The sequence below is a fragment of the Lolium perenne genome, chromosome 2 (genome assembly GCF_019359855.2).
Source record: "Lolium perenne isolate Kyuss_39 chromosome 2, Kyuss_2.0, whole genome shotgun sequence".
NCBI lineage: Eukaryota > Viridiplantae > Streptophyta > Magnoliopsida > Poales > Poaceae > Lolium > Lolium perenne.
This window is the reverse complement of record NC_067245.2, coordinates 241,388,827-241,406,455: the sequence shown is the minus strand read 5'-3', so window position 1 is coordinate 241,406,455 and position 17,629 is coordinate 241,388,827. Positions and strand designations below refer to the sequence as shown.

Here is a 17,629-nt window from a genome sequence, read left to right as displayed (position 1 = left end):
AGTGATCTCCCTATAATTTCATGTGGAAATGAGATCTACTTATCCTAGTAGGGTTTAACTTATCCTCACATACATCAAGAGCATGATCATGGATTAGGCATGATCAACTTGTTCTTAATATCTCTACCTCAAGTTCTTAGGGTTTATGATCATCACTCAATTTATACTGATCAAGGTTTGGCTTCCTAAGGTATCTCTCATTAATTAGGTTTCTTAGTTCCATGATCAAGCATTGTCTTGATCAACTAGGGTATAGTACTTCTAATTTACCTTCTTGAATGGAACTACTATGATTGCCTCTAAAGTTTATATCCCAGGAGATTCCCTGAGATATTTACTTAGAGTTCGTCTCATGAATGATGATATAATCATCTGGGTATATGGATAGTTCTCTCCCTCAAATCTAAGTGTTGCCTCAACTACTTGAGTGTAACACCATAGCTTGGGCTCTCTTTTAAAGGAATGGTTATTCTAGGGTTTATGGTGTACTCACAATATCTCAATAGGTATTTAGTCTAACACTCCACTTGGCTATCTTGGTTGAATTAATCTCCTCCTTTCCTTATCAATCCATGGATATGGTCTTATTCCATGTGATATTAGGTTGTCTCACCACTCCAAGATGAAATGGTTAATCTCCTAATACTTTAGTTCAAGTGTTGTCCTTAATTCTTAATTAGGTAAAGCTAAGATTGGTATGAGTGGTCTCTCTCATTTGGGAAGGAATTCAATGATAACCTAAGGTTAGGCTCCCTAGAGGTTGATGTGATCATCAATATCTAGGTTTAACATAATTAGGTTCTCTCTCTAGAAATTGTCTTGAATAATATCCTAGTGTTCCTCTTAAAGATGATGATTTGAATACTTGGATGTATATCCAAGGTTTAACTCAAGGTTTGTTAAATGCTCCTCTAATAATTATAATAGAACTCTCACCTCTCTAGGTTTGATGCTTAATAATATGGAATGGAGAAGGATATATATTGCTAGAGTTTAGCTCCTTGTCTTGTTTCCAAGAATGAAGTGAAATGGTTACCATGAGGTTTGAGGTAGGATCAAGAATTAGTTTAAGGCATGGAGAAGATAAGTGAAGAATAGTTTCTTCATTTATTGTTACTTGATTTCCAACCAAATGGATGTTCATATGTTATGACAAGGATTACCATATTATAATATTTTATAAGATCAAGCAATTGATCATTGAGTAAAGTGTTGTTGTGTTGATTATTAGTTCTATTTGATCTAACCCCTTAGATCAAATCATCTCTACCTAAAACAAGGTTTTTTTTTCAAAGTCACATTGAGGTTTATAACGCTTGACTTGATGAGTTACTTCAATTCCACCAAGGTCAAGTGAAACTTCAGTTACTGTGGCTGTTTTATTTTAAAGCGCGAAAATTCCCCAGATTTTCTATACATGAATGCAATGCACACATCTGTTTCCTCTATTTTTTGTAACCCCATTACCTGGGATATTACAAAATCGGACTAATTCCTAACAACCGGGCTTTATAATTCTGAAGATAGGGAGTATGAGGTATTTTTTTTGCGAATAAATATGCTTCCTCTGATCCATATTATTTAATGCTAAAATAAATTTATATTAAAATATATCTAAATACATCTATATTAGTGTCAAGTAATATGTAACTAAAATGGAGTACAAAGGTACTTGAGCAGCCGTTTTGTAAACCTTCACCTCCCTATGCCGGTAATATCCAATCTGTTAGGGGCTCTATTGGATATGTTCAACACATAGACCTGCACTTTCCCCTGTCGGAGTCACGTCGTCGGCGAGCCAACGCAGCCGCACCTCTCGTCTTGTCGCAGCTGCCCCGCCGCACCATCCGCGCGCGAGTCCAGTCCCACAACGCGCCTCAGCCCACGTCCAGTAGCCCAATTCCAGAAGGGGCCGGTTGTTTCCGAGCACAACGCCGCAACCCCCTGTGGGATTCCGGATCGGCAACGGCATCTCGATTGCTCGACTGAGTGGGTAAAACCGCTGGAATCAGTACGCCGCCTCCACCCAGAGATCTCCGTTTAGAGCCAGAGGAATTGTTTGCCCTGTCGATACGGTGCTTGAATCTGCAATGGCGGGCTCCTCCGTGTGGGACGGGACTCTGTCTCTCGACGAGTTCAGCGCCTCGGCGAAGGCTCTGGTCAGCAAGTGGGGGCAGATCGAAGTCGACGACTCGCTTCCCGACTGGGCGTGGAGACCTTGCTGCAGAATGGGGGTGCCATCTGAGGTTGTGCGCAATGGGCCTGACCTTCTCCTATCTCTGTGTGTTTATTACCCCAGTTTTGTTTTTTCCTTTTGTCACATTACAGTTAAGATTGTGAATTTCTGATAACCTATGATTTGGCTTCATCTTTTTCGCAGACAGAAGGGTTCCTAGCTCTGGAAGGAGTGTACAAGGTGGGTGGATAGTATGTTTTTTTGCTTGTCGTATTGTAATATTTTTTAGTTGCTACTTTCTGATGGTATATTATAAAGTTGCAGATCAGTAATTTACTGATTTTTTTTCCTTCTGGGACAGATTGAGGAGAACAACAGCCTTGATAATGATGGGGGGATTGTAGAGCATGATACTTGGGTAAGTATAGTAGTGGGCACTCTTATTTGTGTGTTTCTGCTACCTGCATACTGGTACATTACCTTGCTCTGAACCCCTGGCGTTTCATTGTGTTTAGCGTATTTTATCCTATAAAAGATGTAAAAGTTCTGTCAAATAGCTTGCGGAGGAAGCAGTTTGAACTGATTATACCTCAGAAAGTCAGAGGCTTGTGTTGAAGGGACATATTAACTGTCGGAAATCTAGACGTCTAGTAGCATTAGGTAGTGATGGACGTCATGGATTTCCAAATTGAGTTCTTTCATTTATGCATGTATGTTCGTGGGTTATATAAAGCACAAACTTTAAAAGGATCGCCTTGTTTTCACTACTGCAATGTACATACCAGTTCTCAGTTTTTTCGACAAGAACAAAGATAACTATGATCCTTCTTCCGCGATGAACTTTTAGAAGTCTTTAAAAGGAAAAAAAAGAAAAATCTTCAGTTCTTAATTCACATTTGCGCCAGTCATGATCTCCATTTCTTTGCAGGTCCAGAGCTCTTGTGATAATGTTCATGTTTATGATTTCCATATCGCCTACAGCTTTTCTTATAAGGTTCCGGTGCTATATTTTCAAGGTCATGAGGCTGGTATGCAAGTTTCACAACATTATTGAATGTTTACTTCCGTTATTCTCCTTTTTGATAGCGAATGTCTGCCACTTGTCCTTAGGTGGGCAGCTACTAACTATAGATGAGATAAAAAAGGACCTTTCTTCTCAGTCACTTAAAACATTAAGTGAATCAAAGTGGACGTTTATTACACGAGAGGTAAGAATGGTTGGTTAACACACGATTCTTGAAAATGCTACTCCGTATGTAAAATACATGTATGCCCTCTGGTTCACTATATGTTGGAAAGCTTAGACTCACTCAAAACTATTGACTGCCTTTGCACCCCTGCAGGAGCATCCCCACCTAAGTTTGCCATGGTTCACCTTGCATCCCTGTGGAACCAGTGACTGGATGAAGTTACTTCTTGATAGTTTGGGAGATAAGGACCGATCTCTGCAGTACTTGTCAGCATGGTTATCTGTGGTTGGACAGGCAGTAGGATTGAAAATCCCGCTCAAGCTGTACTGCAGTTCATAGATTCACCCTTATTCAGTATATTGTATTACTGTCAAGTGGCTGTGCCTGTGACAATTATGGCGACTGAACTGGGGTTTGTCACCTCTTATTTGTATTTGTATAGGTTCAAACATTTCTCATATTGATCAGGGTTGATAATTTCACCATTATGTAATTGTAAATTACCTACTTTTATTTCCTCTATTAGAATGTCACAATTGCATGCACTGCATCTTAGTGGCAGCTTTGGCATGACGTTTTCATCTTAATTGATAATTAGTTTTATGGTTGTCCCAATTTTCTCAGAAGCTGGTATCACCAGAATTTAGTGAAATGACGAAACGGTGAACTCCTGCTGGAAGTTGCCCTCAGTTAATAATGCTCTTATTGGAAGCATCCCTGGAACCACGGCTCAGGTATGAATTTTGAAATGAAATAGGAACATAGTTGAAACATCAATGCTCAACTACTGCACCGAATGATTTTCTTAACTTTGGCATAAGTGCTGCAGAATAGTTTGAGCATCACATTCAAGCTCTTCCTTGGAGTTCTAAAAGACTCCTGAATTCGAAGCTCTCAAATCTCGATTTTTTTTTGAAGCTTCCGGCTTCCTTAACTTACTCTTCGCCCGGTGAAAATTTGAAAAAAAAACTTACTCTTCGCAGTTGCTTTACACCATTCTTTTACTTTTCAAGAGCATTGCCCGCCACCGTTTGAGGAGTTATGCCTGGTTACAGGAGATTCCAACAAATATTTAGGGCATCTTCTGTCTGCTGTAACACTGACATGAAACATGAGCACGTTGAGTTGAAATACTGACCTCATAAAACCTCTGTATCAGCAAAATAAACACCACAGCATACGGGAAAAAAAAGGAAATGATGTCGCCCATCCGTTGATTTACTTGGTCAAGATGTTTGCTGAATTGCTGGTTGGTCTTACATTGGGGCTCCCTCTGTTCAAGTACTACATTATGGAACAGAGGATGTATAGTTCTAGTAGATAGCATGTAGTAGCACGAGTAACGTTCTAAGTTCACTGCATATAAGATTTACTTGGGAGGATCCAACCTGAGCATCCCACAGCATCGACGAAGCTTACCAGACCTGAGACCTTCAGCTCTTCCTGCATTCTCTCCCGATTCCTGTAGAATTTATGTGCTCATTTTTTGTAAACCATCCAGAAACGTCACTGAGTCACTAAAAAAATCATGTGTTTTGAAATTACGTAGGATCCATATGATCTCCATCTCTTTTCTATTTACATGCTCTCTAACTCTGATACAGAGCAGTAGTACCTAAGAGGTCTGTAGTAGGATTCATATATTATTTTCAGTTTCTATCAACTGTAGAACCGAGCAGGAAAACATCACGAAAGCCTAGCGGGATTTTAAGCGTGAGTAATGTAGCAGCTGAAATTGTACTCCATCCGTCCCTATTTAGGTGACACGGGACATTTTTCAAGATCGAAATTCAACTATCAGTTTGATCGAACAAAACATGAATCCTATGTCATAATTTTTTTATGTATTTAGTTTATGTTAAAATAAAGTTTCTAATGGTATACTTTTTATGATAAGTGACACAACATATTATTTGTTAAATTTGTGCTGGAAGAAAAAACAGGCAAAACTAGAGCCCCACATGCATTGGGAGTTTGGGACATTGGGGCAGAGAGTAACATGCATTATCTTAGACTGACAGATGAGCCCACCGTCAGGATGAAAACTCAGTACTCATCGCACCATCAGCAATTCCCCATCGTTCGGCAGCGACATCTGCTCCTTGAACCCTAAACCCTCGTCGAACCCCTTTCCGGCGCTCTCCCCGCCGCGAGATTCGCCTCGATTCGGAGCTAATTTGCTCTGGAGCGGCTGATTCGGTTAGCCGTGCAGGTCTCGCGGCGGCCGGCGTGCGCGCGGGGCGGGGCTTCGCGGTAGCCGTCACGCCCTCGCCTACGGCGTCGGCACTACCACGCCCTTCTTCTCACCTGCCGCTACCTCGCTGCCTTGGCCACTGTGAGTACCCTCTCTGCTTAACAAGTGGCCATTTTGACCAGGAATGGCGGTCTCGCCTGCCGATGTTCTAACACGCTGTAAACTCTCATGAACTAGGCACCATCCGTGTTCATTTGGCCGCTAAAAGGAAGAATGGGAAATCCAAGTGGCCTCAGTCCTTCCTATCGCCCCTGCCACCATGGAGACGGAGTTTGCAGAGTGGTCCTCGCTCCCGGCCGACCTCATCAACCGCATTGCAGACTGCTTCCTGGCTACCAGTGATCTTGACTACTACATGGACTTCCGGGCTGCTGTCAAAGCTGGCGCTCGGCCACCGATGATCCCAAGAATAGCTCAGACCCTCGTTTCCGGCCCTGCTATAGTGCTATTGGGTCATCATCGACAAGGTCTACAAGAGTAAGACATACCTCTTGGTGAACACAATCACTGGCCGCTTCCTCCGCAAGGAACTCCCCGTGCTCCGCGACTATTATGTTCCCATTTCCACCCGGGATGGTCTCCTAATTTTGAGGGACACTAAATCCTACCATACTGTGAGCGTCCTCAATCCTTTCACAGGATACTTGATTCGTTTCATCGCACCCCTGCCTGACGATCACTTTGTGGAGTCTGCTACTCTTGTGTCCGGTTCACCGCCCACACTTGTATTGCTGTTATGCAACAAGTGGTACTTTGATAATGATCCTGAAGGCTCGCTACGCGATTCATCTCGTAAGGTCTACATGGGTGATCCTAGCAGCGAAAGTTTCGTTGTGTACGAGGACAAGAATGCTTGCCCTTTGATCAGGCTGGCTGCCAGAGGTATGTACACTAACGGTGAGTCAGGATCGTTGGCACCGTTTCCACTTGCTGTGGCCAAAGCTATCTTTGATCTGATGAGGCATTTCAATGCGGATCCTGCTGAGACGTCTGATGATGAAGATACCATAATGTCCGAAGATGAAGCTATATGGAATTTCTGGATAGGATATTACAGCCGTTGTTTCCTGCTGGAATCTGCTGGAGAAATATTGATCATCATCAAGCTAAAAGAAGGCATCGAGATATACAAGATGGACACAGACAGGTATATACTCGAGCATGTGAATGACATTGGAAATCGGGCCATCTTCCTAGGTGGGTACTGTAGGTGCATGTCTGTTAATACTGATATGTTCCCATCAGTTGACGCCAACTGCATCTATTACATAAAAGGCGAAGATTTCTCCAGAGGCATCAGCATGTACAACCTACTGCACCGGAGAGAAAAAAGAATCTCGAAAGGCATATCTTATGCTTCTCCCTACACAATTATCCAGCTCCTCTCTAGTAGCTTAACTGGATGTTAGGCTTCCATTGCTGATGATGGTTGTGTTTTTTTAGCTTGATGTTAATTTTGTAACCACTATGTAATGGTTTAAATATATTTAAGCTGAGCCCCCCCTCTTGCTCTATATAGCTGTCCTCTTTCAGGCACAGGTTCGATCTGAGGTCATAACACTTATGTGATCTGAAGTTTGTGTGTGTGCAGATTACTGGGAAGGTACTTGGTTAGGGAATAGACCATTCAAATTTTCAAGCTGTATAGCAGAACCTGGTAAAACAAAAACTTCGTTCTCAGAAATGTTTCTTCTGAAATCAGATTTTGGGTTTTGGCCCAGAAATCTCTGCAAAAGCGAAGGTTTTTTCTCTGTAGCTCCGTGGATTCATCTTTTACTCTGGTGCACTAATGCAATTATCCGTGATAATTTATGAAATTTTAAAGCGAACAAGAATCACACAGTTTAGACTTAGGAGTATAGTCCATGATCAGTTGTCTTGAAAGACCAGTCTTCATATGTACTGTCTAGGTTGCAAAATGTGTTTTATACATATTTGTGCTGCAAATGGGCGAAGGGCCTTCATTTTTGTTTAAAATGTGTTTTTCAAAAGGATTATTAGGTTGTTTCCGAGCATAACACCGCAGCCCTGTGGGACTCCCGATCGGCAACGTCATCTCTGTCCAAATAAAGCAGGTCGAATTGTTTGCCTTGTTGGTTGTTGATGCCTTGCTGTCTATCTTTGCGATGGGGGTTTCCTCCGTTTTGGATGGTACTGAGTGTCCTGATGAGTTCAACGCCTTGGTGAATGCGCTGGTTGACGACTCTCTTCGTGTCTGGGCATGGAAACCTTGCTGCAAAATGGTGATGCTGTCTGAGGTTGACTTGGCTTCCTCTCTCTCTGTGTTATCCCTGTTGCACTTTTCTTTTTTGTCACATACAAGATCCAAGATTGTGAATTTGCAGTAACCTATGGTTTTGCTTGATTTTTTGAAGACAGAGGGTTTCCTAGCTTTCTGAGGGAGTGTACCACACTGGAGCAGGAAGTCAGGTGGGTGGGTAGTTTCTTTCTTTGCTTGCTTGATTGTAATATGAAGTTGCAGATTAGTAGTTTACTGATATTTTCCTTCTGTGACAGGTTGAGGAGAGCGACGACTTCCGCAATGAAGACATTGTAGAGCATGATACTTGTGTAAGTTTTCAGTGGGCATTCTTAATCGTATGTTTCTGTTACCTGAATATTAGAACATCTCCTTGCTCTGAACCCCTGCTGTATCATATGCTCATAGTGGTTTTTGTATTACAAATACATGACAGTGTTGCCAAATAGTTTGTGCGAGGCAGCAATTTCAATTGATTATACCCCAGAGACCCAGAACTTATATTTGCTGCCAAGTCGTTGTGCCCATGAGAATTATGGCGTTTGAAATGGGGAGTGCTCATCTCTTATTTTGTTAAGTGTGGGTTCCAGATTTTTTTCATATTGGTTACGGTTTGATAATTTCAACATTTTTTTTTGTAATGTGTAAAGGACTCCTTTTATTTCATCCGTTAGAATGTCATAATTGCATGCACTGCAGCTTGGTGAACTCTTTAACATTAGTTTTTTTTTTAATATCTTGGGCATGCAATTGACTATTAGTTTTATTCTATTTTCCAAAAAAAAAATCTCAAAAGCCACTTGCTTGAAAGTTCATGCAAAATGGGCATAACCAGAATTTAGCTAAATGATGAGATGGTGGACACCTGCTGAAAGTAAATTATATCTTGTTGGGTGCTACCTGGACACAATAGCTCAGGTACGAATTTTAAAGGAAACAACAGTTCTACCTTATTGGCTATTGCACCTACTGATGCTCTTTGTCATTAGTGCTGCAGAATGGGTTGAGCTACCCATTCCAATTCTTTGTAGTTCTCAAGGCCTAGATAAGTCCTCTGGGTGTAAAGCTTTAGGCTTCCTTAGGTGAAAATTTTGTTGACGCTGATCCGTCGATGTACTTGGTCCTTGTTTGCTGGTTTGCCCTGCAAAGTTCATAAAATAAGTATTAATCATACAATTCTAATAAGTAGAAGAACAGCAGCATGTCTGCAGGTAGTATGAATAACGTCCTAATTAAGTTCACTGCATATTAGATTTGTGTGTACTCCCCTGCAATGTTTTTGATCTACATACATCATGGTGTCTTTTTGCTCTGAGAAAGAAACAAAAGGCCAAGATGTAGGTCTGTACTATAAACCACATGGAGATATGCCAATGTCTATCTGTATGACAAAGCGATGTAACATTGTTAACTTTTGAAAATGTATACCCGCGGTCTCCATCTGACTGTCGTATTCCTACATGAATCTATCAAATGATCTACTACAAGCAACAGAGATGGTAACAGTTTGGACCATCCCATTGGCGTTCTACCTGGAAGAGAGCCATCACCTACCCGTGGCATCCTGTTTGGAACTGTGACCATCGCCCCACACGCCTTCCAGCTGCTGCTGTTATCTAAGCAAGTGGTCTCTTGTGTTTGCTGTTATCTAAGCAGTACCGACTTAAACGATGCCACGTCCTTGACTATGTCTATCAACCATGTGTATTAGGTTGTGATAAGCTGATAAGAACTAGCAACCAATATGGGATCAACCAAACTGCGGCAGGGAATCGAATTTGGGGTGGACGGATGTAATCAACTTGCTGATATCATCATGTTACTTTTATCCGTTTTGAAGAGGATGATATTTTATTTGTGCAGTCTCATAGGATTATTTTCATCTAGATAACATTCTTTTTGTTGTCAACTCGTTACTAGTCCCTCCGTTCCATAATAAGTGTTGTAAATTTGTCTAGATACATGTGTTTTACTATGTAAAGTTGTAAACACATGCAAATCTAAACAAATTTGAGACACTTATTTTTGAACAAAGGTTGTAAAAGAGTATATATTTAAAATAGGGTCTGCTCTCTAAGAAATAGAGGATAGGAGGTTGAAACCATCTAGGTTTTCTCGTACCTCTTGTCGGTGACGTTGTCAGTCCGTCCCATCCGGCTGCCCTTGCGGTGTTGGAGGTGTGACGGAACACGGCCCCTTGCTGGTGGGCGGATTTTCGCTCTTTTTTTTAGATAGTTTCGGTTTCTTCTTCAAGATGGTGAGGCGACGGTAACATCCTGAAGTCGAATAAGGTCCTCCTGCCTATACTTGCTTCGCTTGTGCACACCTACCACCGACATAGGGTGCGTGGGGTTGTCCTTCCGGCGGATCTCCTGGGATCCATAGTTTTCGTGTTCGTTAGTATGGTTATAAGTTTGGCTCATTTGGTCTACAGTTCTCATCATTGATGATAATTGTTGCTCTGGTGCGTTGATCTTTTGAGGCCTTAACACAACGACATCCCACTTGTATACTACAACAAGCTCTACTTCGGCAAGCTTTCTTCCGTTCCGGTGATGGAAGAGCGAGAACGGTAGCACGCCTTCAGCTCGCTCCACTGCTCTTAGTGGTTGCTAGGTGGTCCAAGGACCTATTTGTAATTTTTTATTACTCTTTGTACCAATGATGATTATTAATAGATCAATGGTCTTTTTTGCAAAAAAATACAAAAAATAGGGTCCTGACTCAGTCGACTAAATTTTCACGGTCAGTCACGAATAAAACTTAAATGAATACAGCTGGATCTTAATTTCGCTATTCGCCAACGTTCAACTTAGGGATTACTGAAGGTGGAAATTTCATGAAGATTTAATTATATAATTTTATTATTAACCATCTAATAATAAAGAAAGTTCAGTGTAACCGTGCCTACGAATAAGATATGTATGCAAACTTATCTGTTTCCGATGCAACACACGGGAATATTACTAGTAAAACTAAAATGAATACAGCTGCATCTTATCCTATATAACTAAGAAGTTCATCCCCAGTAACCTATTTCTCTTGACATGCAGCCTATCCACATCAGCAGGTCCCACTTTGGTCCACAATTTTCCAGCCCATGCAGCTCCATGTCATCACTTTTTTTTCATTTGCTATTAGCAACAAATTAATTTTCAATGCATCCCACGTTATTTTGCTGTTTCGTCTCTGTTCTGCTGAACTTCTCCGGACTGTTCGGTTGGCACAAACCGTGACCCCTATGTTTCGTGAACGTTCTATCCCCGCACCTTCCACCTTCTCGAATGTCCCTTCATGAGAACGCCTGGCCTTCCATCTCCACTCCGGCCAACCTATGATTTCCCTATGTATGGTCATTTATCCGCCCAGCTGTAAACTGTGCTGAAGATCAACAGTCAGGACCAGATCGCCATGTTGAGGGAGAGCTGCTTGGCCTACCATCATGAACTCTCTGTGCAGAACTGCCGACTGCGTCCATAATGAGTCATCGCGTTTGAAAGCTTCCTTGCAGCGGCATGGACTGCAGAATGTGAACTGGTCATCCTCAGCTGTTTAATTTCTGTCAGGACTCTACATGCCAATCAGATTATCCCCATGCCTCATTCCTCCTCTTCGTGCCTGCAATGTACACCCAATCTCTTTTATTGAGGTACTAAAGTTCTTTCTGAAGGCGTCAATAACACGGATCAAAACTACAAGCAGATTTTTCTTGGTACGTTCTCCAATGCTTTTTTTTGTGTGCTTCTGTTCCTATCAATCCAGACCATCATGACCTCTATTGGTATCCTATTATTACTTTTTGGTTTGGACCTCAGGCCTCTTTGCTCCTTTTATCTTTCACTTTTGCTTAGCTAGAGTTTTCACATATTTAAGAAGTGCAGTTGCAGAGAAAGAAACAAGACAAAATTATTCCCAGTATTTTCCTAGCAAATCTCAGATTCGACAAGATGCTTTGCCTGTTGTTGCCTGAAATACATAAATTTCAACTAAAACTCCAAGGTGGGCTAGATGAAAAAAGGTAAGCTCTCTACTACCCGCGGCGTTTGTTCCGGTACAACCCCCTCCCCTAAACTCAAAGCAAACTTAAATACAAGGACGGCTGAGATCGCTTGATACCCCTTCGTTTAATATTAAACGGGTATACGTAGCCCTGTACAAAACCCATATGATCCAACTAAATTATATACCGCATACTTATGTATATAATTATGTATGTACGTGGATTATTGGTGGTGATTCGTCAGCGCGGTGTCGGTCGTTGCCGTCGGGCGGGAGGAGCAACAAGGTGGTGATGGGCAGCCACGAGGCACTGTGAGGCGAAGCTGGATGACACGAGTCTCGGCAATGTCTTGTAGGTACGTACCGGTATGGTTGGGGCGGCGTGCAGGCTAGACGGTGGCGTGACGACGCGACGAACGGCCGGATAGTCCGCCCCGGACAGTCCGGTGCAATTTGGCCGGACAGTCCGGTGCAATTTGGCCGGACAGTCCGGTGCAATTTGGCCGGACAGTCCATCGTGTTGGGAACGAGATTAACCGGACAGTCTTGCGGTGCTTGCGCTGGACTGTCTTGTGGCGCTGGACTGTCTTGTGGTGTTTACGCCGGACAATCTTGCGACGCGAACTGTCTTGCGGTGCCCGCCGGACTGTCTTGCGGCGACTGTATACCTATACGTGGGAATACTGAGTTTTGTATTTGGATGTGGGCCTAAATAATACCGGTTGGGCTTTGTTCTGCGGCACATACCTGCTCCGCTGCTTTCCTACATAAAGCATAGTTTTATTTTGTGAACTGGAACATAATAGAAATTGGCACGACAGTTTGGTGTCTCCTTTGTGGTTTTTTTGATGTTAAGTTAATTCAGATACTATACCTCCTGGTAATATCGGAGAAAGAAAATCATCAGCTATATAGGGTGCTGCTTTCCTACGTAAAACACATACCTTTTGACCGTTCACTTCAGCAGGTACCAAATCTGGTTCCCTCCTTTTATTTTTTTCTTTATTATGTATGTTGAATTATTGTTCTCCAAAATTAACGTGCAGAAGATCAAAACCAATAATTTACACTTAAAAGAGGTTCCTTTCCTTTTGCAATTATAATGGGGAAGGACATTTGTTTTGCATTTGCAGTGCAGCTGACCGAAGTTGATCCGAATTAGCAATAAGTTCTTCTTCTACCAGTCTAGCCAAGAAAGAACTTTGTTCTACCATTGTCTCTGCCATTGATCTTCTATATATGATTTATGTGTTTTTAAGTTAATATATAAACGTCAAGCAAAGTTGTTCTCTAGGATATAGTTTTGCTATGACGAGGTATCGCTGCACAAACTATGTTGTGCTCATATTTACACAACACTTGATGTCCAAACAGGTAACGAAGTAGAATAATGTGGTGCATGTAAATGATTAGCTAGCACTTACTTTATGTTGGTACATTTCTTATCGTTATCCATCGTTTTTGGGAGTAACTTCTCTATTAACGTTTCCATATTTTTAATAGTATGTTAAAAATATTTCATTGGGCATCCGCATGTTTTCCATATCACTTTATGAAATGTATTGCATATCATAACGTTTCCATATTTTTAATAGTATGAAATGTTTCTTCATCTAGTTAAATAAATAGTTGCACAATTCTAGATGTTAAAAATGCAGCGCGGAGCCAAATAAAAGAATAGACTGAAATTCAAAACCACAATCATACAATCTACTACAATACAATAACAAACAAGAAGCACTAGTGCAAATCATGTTGATTTTATTTGCAATTGAATTAAAAAAAGAACAAATTGATTGGTTTTACATAAAATTTCAGTCGACTGATTAAATAAACTGAGTCAACTGAGCTAAAGCCTATCCTGGAACGGATTCAGCAAACAATGTTATCAAATTTAGAAAAGAATGGCATCACATCTTTGTTTATCCTACACGCGAAAAACCATTCTAGCACAGCAGTGTGCAGTGACTGATAGTATATAGATTATATACTGCTCTAAGCTTGTTGGCGGCATATGCAGTCCATCTCAAGCCCTCGCCAATCGCCCAACCATGTACCTCCTCTTCGCCGGGATCCTACTACTGCTCCCTCTACTCTTCCTCGCTCGCAAAGCAAGGCCACGCAAGCACGGCTTGACGAACCCACCTCCGGGGCCATGGCAGCTGCCGATCATCGGCAGCCTCCATCACCTCGTCGGCGCGCTCCCGCACCGCGCCATGCGGGACCTCGCCCTCCGGCACGGCCCGCTTATGCTGCTCCGAATGGGTGAGCTCCCCGTCGTCGTGGCCTCGTCGGCCGAGGCCGCGAGGGAGGTCATGAAGACCCACGACATCGCGTTTGCCACCCGGCCCGGGACGCACACCTTCGCCACGCTCGCCAGCGACAGCCTCGGCATCGTCCTGGCGCCGCACGGCGAGCACTGGCGCCAGGTCCGCAAGCTCTGCGTCAACGAGCTGCTCAGCGCGCGGCGGGTCCGGTCCTTCCGGGGATCCCGCGAGGCGGAGGCTTCCAACCTCGTCGCGTCGCTGGCGTCGGCGTCACTGGCGTCGGAGGCGCCGGTGAACGTCAGCCCCCTAATCTCCACTTTCGTCGCCGACGCGGTGATGAGCGCCGTGGTGGGCGACCGGATCGGGAACCGTGATGCCTTCTTGGAGGGCCTGAACGAGGGCCTCAAGGTGGCCGTCGGGTTCAGCCTCCCCGACCTGTTCCCTTCGTCGTGCCTCGCACGCGCGCTCAGCGGGACGGCGCGCCGGGTGGACGCGGTGGTCCGCAAGATGGTCCGGCTCATGGACGGCGTCATCGAGGAGAAACGCGCGAGGTCGGCAGCCGGCGCCGGTGGTGGTGGTGAGGAGGACCAAGATCTCCTCAACGTGCTGCTGCGGATCCATGCGGACGGCGGGCCTCTGGACATGGGAACCATCCGTGCCGTGATCAGGGATCTTTTCGGGGCCGGGATCGAGTCCTCGTCGACGACGATCCAGTGGGCCATGGCAGAGCTCATGCGGAGCCCGGAGGCGCACCGGAGGGCGCAGGCCGAGGTGCGTGGCGTCCTCGCCGGGCAGAGCCGCGTCTCGGAGGACGCCCTGCCGGAGCTACGGTACGTGCAGCTGGTGATCAAGGAGACGCTCCGGCTGCACGCGCCACTGCCGCTGCTCCTCCCGCGGGAGTGCCGGGAGCCCTGCCGCGTCCTCGGCTACGACGTGCCACAGGGCGCCATGGTGCTCGTCAATGCGTGGGCGATCGGCCGTGACACCGCGACCTGGGGCCTCGACGCTGAGGAGTTCAGGCCGGAGAGGTTCGAGGAGGCCGCCGCGGTGGACTTCAGGGGCGCGGACTTCGAGTTCGTTCCGTTCGGGGCGGGCCGGAGAATGTGCCCCGGGATATCATTCGGGCTCGCCGTAATGGAGCTCGCGCTGGCGAGCCTCCTCTTCCACTTCGACTGGGAGCTTCCGGGAGGCGCCGGTGAGCTGGACATGGCGGAGGCGCTCGCGATCACCGCAGGCAGGAAGTCAGACTTGTGGCTGCGCGCCACCGTGCGCGTTCCTGCGGTTCCGCCACCTCATAAATGCTAGTCCAAGAGGTGGACTGATGGTGTTCGCTACAGTCTACAGATAGATACAAATGCATCGTACGTGGTGGTGTATGTAGTACGTACACATCTTCGAAAATGCTTGTTAAAGTATTATCTAGCGTGATATGCGCGCTCATGCGCGCAGGTGGCCAAGATTTTCTGAGCCTGATCTGTTGTCATAACAATATTGATGAATGATGATAGTCTATTCTAGAAAAATAGAATAGAGATTTGGTGCACTTTGGAGCGTATGGCCACCAATGATCTTGTTATTTTTGAAAAATGTAAAATTATATTTTAGAGTTTCACAAAATTCTTAAAAAATCTGCATGTAGTCAACGATTTATCCCACAAACGTGCATAATATCAATTTCAAATACTTTATATTCTAAGCTACAAAAAAATGACAAAAGTGTAGATCTGAGTAGCACACTTTCAAACCTCCAAAACATATCAGATTTTATTATTTTTGTTTAGTACAAAATAAAAATAATTTTGGGTTGAGATTTTGCATGATTGCGAGATGTATCAGTGGCAATCTCCAGAATTGCCTGGAGTTGCGAGATGCTCAGCAGTGACGGCCCCGGTCATGCAGGTCTTGCCTGAGCTCCAAAAGTTGTGTGATGTTGTGGTTATGCCTCCTTGTGCCAAGGAAGTGAGGAATAATTTGCACGAGATCTTAGTTGTGGCCTCTCCGCCGAGTCAGGCTCTTGGCTCTGAGAAGAGTGATGTTGTGGACGCTGCAGTTGACATGCTTGCAACCCCTTTTGGTGATGGGGTTGCTATGTCAGGGTTGCTGCCTACGGTGCCTGGTGCCATCGCTGCCAGAGAGGTTTGTGACTTTCTTGCCACGTTGGCTACTGCATACCCTGGATCCACAGTTGTTTGATGGCCCCCAATGTCACTGCCAGTCTTTGTTGGCGCAGTGCTGGAGTGTTGGGTAGTGAGTGTTTGTCAGGTCACATTGTGGTCTCTTGTGTTCGCTTGAGTGGGTGTCGTTGCCTATTCGACGGTACCTCGGAGGAGGGATCCTCACGAGGGGGAGAAGAAGTAGGGGCCATAGGGCGGAGTGCACTCGGGACGGTGGTACGCGATTTACCCAGCTTCGGAACACCTGCACGATGACAGGCCTACCGTCGCTTGTCTGGAATTATCTGGGCGCTTTCGCGTTGTTACAATGAGTTGTGGTTGTGCCTCTAGGGCTCCCAGGATCCGGCTTATATAGGCGCACGGATCTAGGGTTTACATGGAGAGTCCTAGCCGGAATACAAGTTACCTAACTACGGTACAATATCTTGCCGTGTACGTCAAGGATCCGCCTTCCTTCTAGGCCGTGCTGGATCCGGATACTTTATGGGCCTCCACGGATCCGGCCTCCTTCGTAGGTCGGTTAAGATCCGGCTCCTCGTTCTGGATCGGACTTCATCCTTCACGATCAACAGCAACTGGGCCGCCCGATGGGCCACATGCCACCATCACCGTCGGTGGGCCACCCGGGCTTGCCGGATCCAGGCCATGTCGTCGATATACCCATAAAGTATACCCACAACAGTAGCCCCCGAAGTTTTCCGAGATTCATCATTCCTCCGACTTCATTCAGCTTGGATCCGAAGAGAATCTTGGAGAGCTTCAAAAACCTTTACTTGTTTCCGGTATCATCTATTCGGAAATCTTCCTTTCTTCTGGACTGGTAATGAAACGGAAAGCCCACTTCTCCCGCGCACAACTTCCTTTTTTCCCGCGCTAAATTTTCGGAGATACAAATCTTCTAGCCGGAAATTTCGGGAGCGCATAGTTAAGTTACCTCCACGTCATTTTACCGTTATTTGACCTAAGACACGTGTCGATCATCCAACGGCGTGACTGTTCAGTTTCTACCGTTAGATCCGAAACACGAATCTCCGCGCGAGGTCTATATATAACCCTCGCCCGCGGTAACCCTTCATTCTTTCACCGCTCCTCATCACTTCATCTTCCTCCTCGCGCCGCGCCGCCCGACGGATCTCAACTCCGGCGAACTTTGCCACAGCGAGCTTCGCGCGCCGCCATCCCAAACCTCTCCTCGAACCAAGATTGCCACGGTTGACCAGGAAATCAACTCCGCCGCCGATTCGTGGTCATCGGAGGCTCGAAACTGCTAGCTCATCGACCTCTACCTCGCCGGAGCTTCGCCGGACCG

General features: G+C 44.9%; 2 protein-coding genes and 1 long non-coding RNA gene across 4 annotated transcripts in view; all 3 read left to right on the top strand.

Moving 5' to 3' along the window:
* Nucleotides 1–3,953, top strand: part of LOC127335404 (ubiquitin-like-conjugating enzyme ATG10) — a 51,547-nt gene extending 47,594 nt beyond the window's left edge. Inside the window, exons 1-6 of one of the 2 annotated variants that reach the window (XM_051362065.2) lie at nucleotides 1,762–2,246; nucleotides 2,381–2,416; nucleotides 2,538–2,594; nucleotides 3,105–3,204; nucleotides 3,287–3,384; nucleotides 3,520–3,953. In XM_051362065.2, coding sequence (XP_051218025.1) covers nucleotides 2,091–2,246; nucleotides 2,381–2,416; nucleotides 2,538–2,594; nucleotides 3,105–3,204; nucleotides 3,287–3,384; nucleotides 3,520–3,705 — 633 coding nt within the window. In that variant the 5' untranslated portion in view covers nucleotides 1,762–2,090 and the 3' untranslated portion in view covers nucleotides 3,706–3,953. Of the gene's footprint in view, nucleotides 1–1,761; nucleotides 2,247–2,380; nucleotides 2,417–2,537; nucleotides 2,595–3,104; nucleotides 3,205–3,286; nucleotides 3,385–3,519 lie in introns of those variants that run through there. The other variant, XM_051362064.2, reaches the window with a different exon arrangement.
* A 1,478-nt stretch (nucleotides 3,954–5,431) lies between these two features.
* Nucleotides 5,432–7,068, top strand: LOC127330540 (uncharacterized). The gene is made up of 2 exons (XR_011751089.1): nucleotides 5,432–5,701; nucleotides 5,798–7,068. It is a non-coding gene; the product is annotated as an uncharacterized lncRNA (long non-coding RNA).
* Nucleotides 7,069–13,930: 6,862 nt separating this feature from the next.
* Nucleotides 13,931–15,681, top strand: LOC127335403 (desmethyl-deoxy-podophyllotoxin synthase-like). Its single transcript, XM_051362063.1, has one exon. It carries the CDS (start codon nucleotides 13,931–13,933, stop codon nucleotides 15,449–15,451), a length of 1,521 nt encoding a protein of 506 aa, XP_051218023.1. The 3' UTR covers nucleotides 15,452–15,681.
* The last annotated feature ends 1,948 nt before the right edge of the window (nucleotides 15,682–17,629 follow it).

What these genes read in the sequence shown, in the direction of transcription:
- LOC127335403 (XM_051362063.1), top strand. Translation starts at nt 13,931, where the DNA reads ATGTACCTCCTCTTCGCCGGGATCCTACTACTGCTCCCTCTACTCTTC.